The sequence below is a fragment of the Stegastes partitus genome, unplaced genomic scaffold, assembly GCF_000690725.1.
Source record: "Stegastes partitus isolate 25-593 unplaced genomic scaffold, Stegastes_partitus-1.0.2 Scaffold358, whole genome shotgun sequence".
Classification (NCBI taxonomy): Eukaryota; Metazoa; Chordata; class Actinopteri; family Pomacentridae; genus Stegastes; species Stegastes partitus.
This window is the reverse complement of record NW_007578089.1, coordinates 73968-85733: the sequence shown is the minus strand read 5'-3', so window position 1 is coordinate 85733 and position 11766 is coordinate 73968. Positions and strand designations below refer to the sequence as shown.

General features: G+C 45.0%; 1 protein-coding gene across 1 annotated transcript in view; it reads left to right on the top strand.

The window, feature by feature from the left end:
- The first annotated feature begins 6435 nt into the window (after positions 1–6435).
- The window catches only part of LOC103359193 (neuronal tyrosine-phosphorylated phosphoinositide-3-kinase adapter 2-like), a 19698-nt gene continuing 14367 nt past the window's right edge, over positions 6436–11766 (top strand). Inside the window, exons 1-2 of the mRNA XM_008284424.1 lie at positions 6436–6614; positions 10738–11054. Of these exons, the coding sequence (XP_008282646.1) occupies positions 6436–6614; positions 10738–11054 (496 nt within the window). The remainder of the gene's footprint in view (positions 6615–10737; positions 11055–11766) is intronic.

The following is an 11766-nucleotide window of genomic DNA, read 5'->3' as shown; positions in this document are numbered from 1 at the left end:
GCTGTGCAGTTGAATTTGAAGGAACTTGCGGATAAGATTTTGGTAAAAAACCTAATGAAGCATCCTCCATCCAGACAAGCCCTAAATAGAATGCGTTGCACACTGACGAGGAAAAGTGTGCATAAATTTACAGTACATGAAACATGGAGTGGTCAGATGTCTGCACATTGCTGGTCAGAGCAGGAACCTTATGCTCTATTTCTCCCTTGGAGATGTGAGGAATGGAAGTAAGCCGTGCTGCATCTTTAATGAGAGTCTGACATCTTCAGTGCCACCGTCTCACTATCTGTCCTGCCAGTGCCTTCTGCATCCTCACCTGCATTGCACTCCCAGAGAGAACAGAAAACAGAGAATGCCACTGAGCATCACAGACACTTTCAAGAATCTGAATGCCAGCCCACACCCTTCTTAGAAGCAAATAGCATTGTAGCAGCAAGTGTAGGTGCCATTCCCTGATAGCAAGAAATTGCACTTAATAAAACCTTGTAGAAACAGAATCCCTGGCTCTGTTTACAATGATGCCGTTTTCTCAGCATCATTTAATTGATTGGTATAATGGTTTTTATAGACTCTTCATTAGCCTGTTACAGCACTGGATCAATACGACATCATTACATGCATGATTGAATAGATCACTAGACATCTGCTCCGAGGCACATGGCTCTGTATTTGTACACCGATATTATTGTCACAGTGTTCAACGACATATGTGGACAAGCAAGGTTGTGTTACTTTGCCTTAAACCTTAAAAACATATTGTGTTACGAGTTTAATAACAAATGCATGTGGGAGACATTTTCTAACCGATAAATTATAATAATAATTAATATCATCATCATCAACTGCCGATGAAAATGAGCTCAGAAACTCATCATTGTCAGCTGATGATGATGTTAATAATGTTGTTATTATATTAATTTTGCGGTTTTTGTTCTGTAATATTGTAAGAATGTCAGAACTATAATAATATAATACATATATAAATATATACATAATCAAAGACATATTTTACCTAATGCAATGTGTGTGAGGTTTAGTTCTTATTGGTCTATTGCAGCCTGTATAATCACACCAAATGTACGATCTTCTCTGTTTTATCAGCGTTGATAAATGTGCACAATGCAAAACTAACGTCATTATCAAAACCCAGCTCGAAATGAATTTGCATACAGTAAGACATTATTTTAATAATCTTTTCAGGCGGTTTGGATGTCTTTCTCTCCGCACGCACGTCTTTGTGCCTGTAAGCATGTGTAAACTGACAATTTAGAGGAATCGTATCCTATTTCACCCCCTCCCTCCCCAGCCATTCTGTCCCAGAGGGAGTGTCTTCGACTGTTCACAAAACAAAGTACTGTTGTGCACATAGGTGGAAAATTTTGTTTAACCCGTTCACCCCTGAGATTTCCTTACTGTCTGTGTTCATTGAACTCTGATGGGATTCTAAATACTTCCTTTGAGATCGCACACATGGGATACGCACCGAGGTCAGGCCGGCCTTTGTGTACGTGCGCATGTGTATGCGTGCGTGTGCTGAGCTGGTCTGTGGAGAGTGACTTGCTTTGTGCGTGGCCAGTCGACCACGGCCCTCACAATGGGCAGAAAGAGGGGGTGACTACCTTTTGACAGAGCATTTTATGTCAATGAGATCATAGCAATTGCCTGTTAGTGACCTGTGGCGTGCTGCTATGAGACGTGCGTCTGATATGAGATGTGCTGTTTGCTTTCACCTTATTTTACCTCGCCTTACCTCACTCCAAAACAAATGCCTCTTTTGGTAATCAAATTGCAATTCAGCACAGTGGTTCACCCTGAACTCACCACTGCGTTGTTGCTCTTTTTTACCCTACCCCCTCCCTTACCCCCTCCTGCTTTATTTTTAACAACAACATTATCTCCTCTTCCCTAAACTAACCACATGTTTGTGAAAACTGATTTTGATGCCTCTGCCCTCCTACTCCGCCAACCCCCCCTGTTGTATTTTTTTTTTTTTTTTTCCCGCGCAGTGTGTGAGACACCCCGGGGTATAGGGGGGGGGGGGAGTGTGGTGTTGTTGGGTGGGGGTTAAGAGAAATGGAGGGAAGGGTTGATGAAAACAACAGATCTCTGCTCCCTAATCCTTTTGTGTCGACGGTGTTAATCCACCCGAGCAAGCCCGGTTCCCCCCCTTTACCCACCCTACACCACTCACCCTCCCTCAACCCCCTGCTCCTGCACCATACACCAGGCGCTCCCACCACATAAACAACCGACAGCACTGCTGAAACCAATACTCATCCCCCAGACAGTCGAGCTAGAGGTGCACAGCAGCCACAGTAGCCCCCCTGACAAAAAAACACAACTCAGACTCAACTCTGTCCTTCCTTTCATCCTGTTCATCTTGGTGGCCACTGGGAACAAGTCTCTACACTGAATTTGCTTGCTTTGTTTCTCTATGCAAACATATTTTAATCTTGCATCAGCGAGCGTGTGTGTGTGTGTGTGTGTGGGAAAGTATTGTTTTCTCTTTTTGTGTGTTTTGCTTTTTTGCGTCGGCTCGTCTTTTGTTTTGCCTACTGTACATGTAATGAATGCACTTGAGAGCAACACGGTGCATTCACTGCAAGTGTTTTTTTTGTGTCGTGGTCTTGTTTACGAGCTGTAAGAGAGGAAAGAGGGGAGGGAGGAAGAGGGCGTCGGGGAGGGGGAATGGCAGCGGTTGCCGGGGGAAGAGGAGGTTGTGTCTAATGAGGTCACACCCTGGCAACCCGGTGACTCCTCCCACTCAACCCCCCCCTCCCCATCACTCCTCCCCCATCTCTCCACTTGGCCCCCTATGAGTGTGCCCACCCACTCAACGCCTCCCCTCCTCCTCCCCCCCGCCTTCACCCTCTGACAGAGAGAGCTCTCCGTGGTGCTGAAAGCAGAAAAACACATCCAGGCTCCAGTTACAGACAAGCCGCAAAGGAGAAGGCGCACGACGAGACGCACAAGGCAGAAAAACATTTTTAAAAAGCTGCAGAAAGACACTGGGGGTGCGAGTGCTTGTGAAGATGACTTGAAAAAATCACACAGCAAGAGAAGTAGAAGGGTAGGAGAGGAAAAAAAAGGGAAGGAGAGAGAAGCAGAGAGGATGACGCTCTAGTGGAAGGTGGCTACATTAGGCAGTGGGCGTGTTCTTCTTGTTGTGATCTATAGTTGGGAAGCCCAGTGTCATCTGCTCAAGCACAGATCAACTGTGCAGACCGGTGTGACTGAGCGGGACAGAGGGGAACAGGCAGGGAATGCCGTACCTGGAAACGTACATCACTTTGCTCTACCTCGGTCTCAACCTTGCGGGCGCTGTGGATCGGGATTCCTTTCACCTGTGCGACACTTTAATACACTAGAGCAGAAGGAGAGACATTCGGGGACAGAAGCTTTAGGAGGACTTTGAGTGCCTAATCTGCAACTGCGACAGGAGTTCGATGTGAGAGCATGTGAGCTTGTTAGTGTGCATTTGTGTCATGCACGCGGTTGCGGGTGCGGTCGGTTGCTACGCTGCAGCTCCTTTCCGTCTTTAGCATGTGCAGATGTGTGGAGAAGTGAAGCTGGCACCCGGCTTGGAGTTTGGCATCATCTGGATCGGTGGGATCGCGGTCTCCCTTTTCTGCCCAGGGAAGGGGGCATTGGGCTGGGCACCCAATGGCCCAGGTCCCCTCTAGCACCATCCTCGTCCTGGGTCACAGGGACTCCTTCTAGCAGGCCAATCAGTGGGACCATACGATGGATGGAAGCCTATGTGGATTTAAGTGGAACAGTGCACCGGTGCTCCAGCTTAGGTCAGAGTTCATTAGCGTACAGTGGACTCATCAGGGAAAGACAGAAGATACGTTGGTCCACAAACCAGCAAGGACACAGATCCATTGTAAGTATACATCATAACACTTCTTCATACGCAGCAATGACCCACAAACCCACAAACAATTATGCAAATAAATAGCTCATGCTCATCCTCTTGCTGTACACGTCATAATGTACACATAAGTCAACTTAGCAATCTGCCAAGTGTGAAGAGCTGCCAAGTGTGGACCAAGTAAAGGTTAGCCTTAACCTGGTCCACTGCAGTGCACTAATGTGTGTGTGTGTGTGTGTGTGTGCGCGTCTATGTGTGTGTCTACATGCACGAGCGCCCACGCATGTTGTCACCAGACTCTTGGCCTTGCAATCTTTTTTGACATTGTGTCTCTAGAATATCCATGCTGGCCTTCTCCTGTGACACGGTTGCCTGGAAACAGAAACGGTGTGTCACCATCATTTACTTTTAAAGCAGAGTGCACCTCTGTGTTCCAACTGTTGCAGCCCATGTCAACTGGGGCAAAGGGGGAGGGAGGAGGGAGATGTGATGAGATAGGGGGAAAAAAAAGAGAAAAGGCATCAAGTGAAGGGAGAGAGCAAGAAGGGAAGGGAAAATGGAGCTTTGTTGAAAAACAAGGTTGCTGAATTGACAGGTTTTATGGAGATGAGCATATAATAATAGCATTTTACATCGATGAGTTAAGGGAGGACAATCCAATGTGAAAGGCTCGCTTGGTAAAAACACTGTGATAAACAAGCTGATTCCAGTGCAGAGTGCTGCTGCAGGCTTACGGGGATTAGGCAGGCAGGCTTAATTCAGCTCAAACGCTGTTTGAACTGTGCCTTCCCATTGCTGCACCTCGAACTGGTGCACCTCAACTCCCATCAGAAACCAAGATTTATTTCCTTCGCATAACTTCAGATCTTCAGACCGTGCCTGTGCATCAGTGATAAGACCTGATAATCAGGGCAACAAAAAAAAAAATCTCGACACCACCTGACAGCAGGCTTCTGTGCCCCAGTTTGAACTCTGCTCTGAGATGGTGATTCTGTCTTTTGGCTCTTATCAGTCCTCTCCTCGTGCCTGTAAAAACCTACACTAAAGAGTATTGAGGATGCATCACGGGGAGTGGAACCGGCAGATAAACCCTTTGACCCAGCGCACATGCTGGACTTAATGATAGACAGACACGAGGTAGAGGGATGCTGAGGGTGGCCAGACAATGGCCGGCCTCTCAGCTGGCCATGCAATCTCCATCTGGCTGCCCTCCAAGACCCCCCTTGTTGCCCTTGCCTCCCTACACACACACACACACGCATACACACAAACATACATACAGTTATCACAAGCCCCCTCCCCCTCCCTACGCACACTCACACTCGGTGCTTCTCTCACACGTAAACAAGCATGAGTCTTAGGCTGATCTGAAAACATTGACCTACATAAAAGCATGCACTGTCTTCTTCTTTCCACCACTGGCCTCTCCAAATTCACATTTGGCCGTTTCACATCGTACATTCTACGTTGCATGCAGTTGCACGGGTTTTCGAATGCAAAGCGAACATGCATGAACGCTGAATCACACCATGAACCGCCCCGTTCTGTGCTCGGATCTTAAGAGACTGCAAACAACGCTATTTTAAACTGATTAGCGTTTAGCAGTGAATCACAGAACGATTGCACCAGCGGTAATGTTTTACAGAGGAGGCGACTTCTCACAGCATCATCCATTCTCTTTCTTATGAAAATGATGCTGTCAGTCTTTTGACAAAATCCAAAGGTATGAAGGAACAACTCCAACGGAGATTATTTGCGGATCTAAAACACAAGATTGATAATATTCATGCAGCGTATGCAAAGAGATGCATCACAGTCCAGTGAGATTGGTTCATTTCATCTGTGTTGCTGTGATCGGTCCCAGGAGTGCTATATTTTCACATCTGAGCCCAACACATATTACAACTACAGAAGATGAAAGCCCCTTTTCAGTTTCATTCAGACACTCGCTTGGTTAAAGCCAGTAATTTCAGCCAGAAAATGTGCAAACACAACTGAGAAAATGAGCAGCCGCTGCTGATCCACACTGAAACAGAAGGTTGTGAGTAATTGTAGCTAGATAGTAAGTCCTTTGGCTGTTTGCATATTTACATGTGCATGTCAGGATTTTCTATATGTTTGTGTGTGTGCGTGAGTGTGTGTGTGTGCGCAGTAAACGTTGGAGAAAGATGTTGCAACCCTCTAGGGAAAATGATTACTCTTCCGGATGCAGGCATGATGTAAATCTCACCACCGACATAAGCCTTCCATAGGCGTGAACTTCACGGCAACAGTCAGAAACATTAAGAACATCAGTAACTGACTCACTGTGTTACATTATTCCGGGGGCTTATGCAATCTTGCTCCATCGTTTTCCTCTCACCAAAGCTGACCTTGAAATTTGAAGGCTGAAGGAATAATTACTTACAACGGTCCACGCTTGTTTTGCATTCAGAACGTGCTCGTATATACATATATATATATAATACTGTGGTAGTCAATATTACGAGTAGTATTTTGTGTCTCTTCTGACTATTATGTCTTCTATCTCCTCATCAGAATGCAGTGGAAACACTTGAAGAATGATGAGCTCCAAAGAGGAGGAAACTCTCAGTTTTTTCCAGTATGTTGAGGAGAATGGCCTGAGAGCCTACAACGGCCTGGTAGCTCAGAACTTGGACCACGCCAGGAATGAGAGAAATAGGGCATTCCTGCAGGAAAAAAACGACAAGAAAAGAAAACAGGAGGAAGCCATAAGGAGGTAGGAAGAAAACAAACCAAGTGTTAATATAAGTAAAGTCAGCAAATTCATTGGCACAGCTTATTAGGTCAATATACAGTTTAACAATGTGTTTTGTTAAGCAAGTGGCTGACTTATCGGTGTTGCTCAAATGCAGCACACCGGTGGGATTTTGTTCCGTAAACGCAAAGGATGTCACTGGGTTTGCTTTAGGATGAGATTGTCAGGAACTGGGACAAGTGGCCAGAGGGTCCCTGTGGCAATGGCAGGTTGCTATATTTTGGGGTTTACCAGTGTGGACTGGTGCGCCCCATGATCTATAGAGGATAATTAATTTTTCACTTTTAGACTTATTTAGGCCTTGTCCTTGGGTGGAGGTCACCGCTGCTCCATTTTTGAGATGGAGAGCTTTTAGATTTAAGAAGGAGCGGGTTGGGCCGCGACAGAAAGTGTGTTAGGATGTGATGTTTGGGGACTTCTCGTTCTGCCGCGGTGATGTGGGCGTCGAGTTTGGTTGTTGGAAGAAAATTTTCCAACTGTGCAGAAAGTTATTAAAAAGTTGCTTTAGTCTAAAATGTGTTTTATCCCAACTGACCTCATCGGAGATCAGCGATATTTGCCGCTGCGCCCTGGTTCGTATGCTGTGATGAACAAGCATTCACAACAGTGCCGCTGTGCGTAGCATCCTGAAACTTGACCGAATACGAGGCACGCACTTCCAACGTGACTAACACGTGGATACAGCGTGCTTGTGTTGTGGGGTAGAATAACAAGCGCTCCACGAGTCTCCGAGTCTTCGGGGATGATAACGGGACGTTGCAGAGGGGTTTTAGAATATGTCGCTGCCTTTTTCGCCCCAAAAAACTGAGAAGGGAACTTAATCGACATGACATGCGATGACATCCAGAAACACTGATTTTTATTTTTTTACATTTTTCAGTGGTTTAACAATGATTGCAGCTTCACTTCGAAAGCAACGTGCATGAGTTATTAATGTGCTTTGGTTATTTTAATAAGGTAATATGATCTTTTATTAGGTCTTGGGAATGATGGCTTGTCTGTAGTATTGTCAAGAAATGTATAACACGTGGAGCATTCATTTTTGATGCCATCTTTTTTACAGTGAAGTATTTAGCACTCCTAATTACCATTACCATTTGGTGTTTGATTTTTAAAGAGAATATCAATCAAGCGGATGCATGTTTCATCTGAGAACAGTTGCGGAGAAACACTTCCACTTGTTCTTCGCAATTAATCTAGCGATGCAGCTGAACGAACATCAGTTTGCAGCGGAAAGGCTTGAGGGAAATGCTGTCCAGTGCTGTCTTGGAATCTAAAAATAATTTGTTTTTGTCTGACACAGTACAAAGTGTTTTAGCAGCTGTCGGAAGTTTTATCTGTTCGTCAGATAATTACGTCGATGCGGTTTGGGCTGATGAGCATTTATATGTGGCCAGATGTGATTCTTCTCAACCTGTTTAAGCAGGAACACTTTGAACCCTGCCATGTTTCTGTCAAAAGGTCATGCAATTCAAAAGAGCTGTTTCTCTTCTGCCTCTGTGGGTCTCTGTGGACAGTGCATTGCAGAATTTGCATATACTATATCTCATGATGAAAGCTGACTTAGAGGTTAGCGTCATACCTCAGGCATTAAAAAGACTGTTAAAGTGACATTTCTTAAGATCATTTAGAATCTGTCTTTACCCAAATGTTTCACTTAAATCTAATTGCTCCTATTGTAATCTGTAGTCTGCAGTCCTGATGAATGGAGCAGGGTGATGCCCGAGGAAAGTGACATCCAATGTCCTGCTATCCATCCTGTTACTAAAGCTAAAACATTAATACCCAGTCACTGGAGGAAGAGTCTAAAAAATAGCTGGATTTTTTATGAGGTCTATAAGTAGGTCAATGAGACGACCCATTTTTTACAGTAAATGAATGAGAGGAGAGAATGTAAGAATCCATGTGTGCACGCTTGTGTTTGTGTGTGCATAAGTGCATACATGGATGGCTGTGTACATGTGCATGCAGAGGCATAAACAACAGGGGGAAAAAAAAGGAATAAATTCATTTGTGGGAAAGGGTAGGAAAGAGGAAATGGCCTGTGTGATTGTGTGAGGGAGAGAGAGCTTGTTAGAGCAAGTGTGTTTAAGAGTAGGGGGAAAAAGGAAAAAAAAAACCTGTTAGAGGGAGATTAAGTGTGAGCTCAGTTGCAGGAGATGTGTTCTGCCTGGTGACAGCTGGAACAGCCATAGGCCAATCAAATCAGCACATTGGGTTTGAGTGAGGCGGGCCTTCCTGCCTGCTGCTAGCTCACTCTGGGTCGCTTTTATTGTATTTCATCAGAAGGAAAAACTTATTCACCCAGTCAGACACACCACACAGATGTCCGCATATTAAACCAACCTTGCAAGAATATTCAAAATCACCCCTCCCCGGTCCCTGACACATAAGGACACACGCTGTCATTTGCTTATATTTACATATGCATGCAAATTTTTAAACGACTGCTCCCCTCCAGCTTTGCCCTCTGTGGACACACACACATGCAATCACAGACTTTTCTTCTTTTTTTTTTTTTTTTTTAACTTCCTCGTCTCCTTTAGTGTTTTGTTTGTTTCTGTGATGTTGTTTTTCCTGTCACATGGTGTCACAGTGAGAGAACCAGAGCTGCCCGACAACAAGTCAACTCCAACTGGTCCGAGTGCACCTGTGGTCTGTCCTCTAGCCAATCACTGGGCAAATATCCTATAAATAACCCAGTCACCAGTACTCCAGTCACACCCACCCACCCACACACACATACACGCAGCCCATGTATATAGGAGTTTATGTCACAGCAGATGCACACCCAAAACACATGACAGGGAGGCACTTTTAATTCTGTGCTACTGACACCTGTGGCTGAATTGTGGTTTTTCTTTTTCTTTTTTTTTTTTAGAGGCCATTTTAGCCCGGATATGAATTATTCATTTTTATACAAAACAATAAGAACTTCTTTTGTTTTCTGGCTATCCTGCCTTATTTGATAACCCTGACACTGTGGCCCTACAGGTTGCTGCAGGCTCCTTTTTTTCTTGTATCATCAGTGTCATCTTTTAAATGAATCCTGATGCGGTTGCCATGCACACATGCCACGGTGTTATGATGTGCACGTGTACTTTATTATTGTTGTGCGGCGGCAGCTGGTTTTGTGTCTGGTTTTTATGGGTACCCTGTTGCTAGGCAAAGTTAAGCCCCTGACCAATGAACCCAACCCACCAAACACCTTCTGTTCAGCAGCTGGCCGGGAGGGAGCCGGAGTCAGCAAAGTCATAGACCGAGGGGGGTCACGCACACGCGCACACGCACGCTCGCACGCATGCAAATTCATTTAATTTCATGTAACATTTAATTCTCTGACATTAAGCTTAATTGTGTCTCTCTGATATGATAATAAATTAATAAAAACACAGCAAAGATCAAACATGCAAACGCTGCAAAATGTATGCACGCCTGAATCAGAAATTATCATCTTTTTGTACCAACCCTTTTCCCTAAACACAGTCAGATCTTGGGCTCATTTACTCTGCAATACACACACACACACACAAACAGGCACGCAGACACAAACTTCCTCTTCCCCCCATTTGCAACACAACACTCAGACATCATTAACGCTCCATTCAGGCCAATCATCCATTTATAGGAATTGATTGTGTGCAAGCTGGGGGACTTCCATGGTGTCATTATGTGTGTGCTTGTGTTAGGGGCATCAGTCATATCCAGGGTTAAACTCAAATCAATGCTTTGCCCTGAAAGAGGCCCTGTTGTCAGTGGCACTAACATGCCTGTTATTGTTAACTTAGTGCGCTCGTCATTCGTGCCACTTGCACAGACACACACACATATGCTCACTCAAACGGAGATATGTCATGATGACTCTGTATGTCAGGGTATGTGCTATTTTTGCTGTCTCCTGGCAGCTTACAGGGGATGATGTAGGAACTTAAGTCATGGTTTTTCTTTGCCTCTTTCTTTTAGCCCACATATTTCTTTTTTTTTTTTTTTCCTAATTCATTGTTTTTTTTGCATCAGATTGTTGTTTCTGTCATTCACCTTCATTTTCCTCTCTACTCCCTCTCCCCCTCTCTTGCTGCTTTAGAACGGGTGAGGACATAGCGACTGAAGGCAAGCACTTGCGTATGGGCTCGATAACCATGCCGGACCCCCAGGAACGCATGCCCATTCCCCACCTGCATGCCATCGCCTGCGGACAGGGCTTCTCCGTACGATCCCAGTCCCTCCACTCCGTCGGCGGTGGGAACAGTGGGGGCGGTGGAGAGGAGGAAGTGGGAAGCCCGACCTCGAGGAAACAGCCCCCACCTAAGCCCAGGAGGGACCCGGCCACTAAGCTGAGCATGTCGTCCGAGGCGGTGGACCACAGTCCCATGTCCACCTGCCGCGGGGAGAGATGTGACGGTGAGTGGTGGTGGCACTTCACACCAAACTGCTGTGCTATATATAGCTGCTCTCTGCAGTGCCCTCCTCAACATTGTTTCTCCCACAATGACATGACATCTAGCTATTCACTTAATACTTCACACTGACTACCATAGTTGCAAATTTATATTTAAAAAAAAGTCCTGCAATGACAGCGAGGTTAAACCAAGGGTAAAGCACATTTTGGATACGCCACACAATGTTAGAAATGGGACAATCTGCAGCCCAGTAATGTACATATAAAGGGATATTTAAGGTGCTTGACAGGATTTGCGCTGCAGTACATTGTGGCCTGGATATGGTTTGCTCATTTTGTAAGGAATGACCTTACTTTAGCATGTTTAAATAGCCATGTGCTGGTAAGTGCACAGGCTAGAACAATTCAGATTAGTACATTCCAGAAAGAAAGGTGAGAAATCTAAGGGCAAGTAACTTAATTTGAGTGATGTTTTTCCTGGTGCTCTTCTCTTCTGTGACTGAAGAGTTGTTTGCATATTTTCCCTTGCCCCTGGATTAAATCAGGTAGTATGTGATCCAGAGTTGTACATCGATGTGGTGAACTAGAGGTCAAAGTATTCACATGCATATGAATGACTGGTACATTATTTGTGCCTTTTTAAATATCCCTTTTGATAAAATACCCTACTTTATCATTCAGTAGTTCATAATAGCTACATTTTATGGCCTTGGC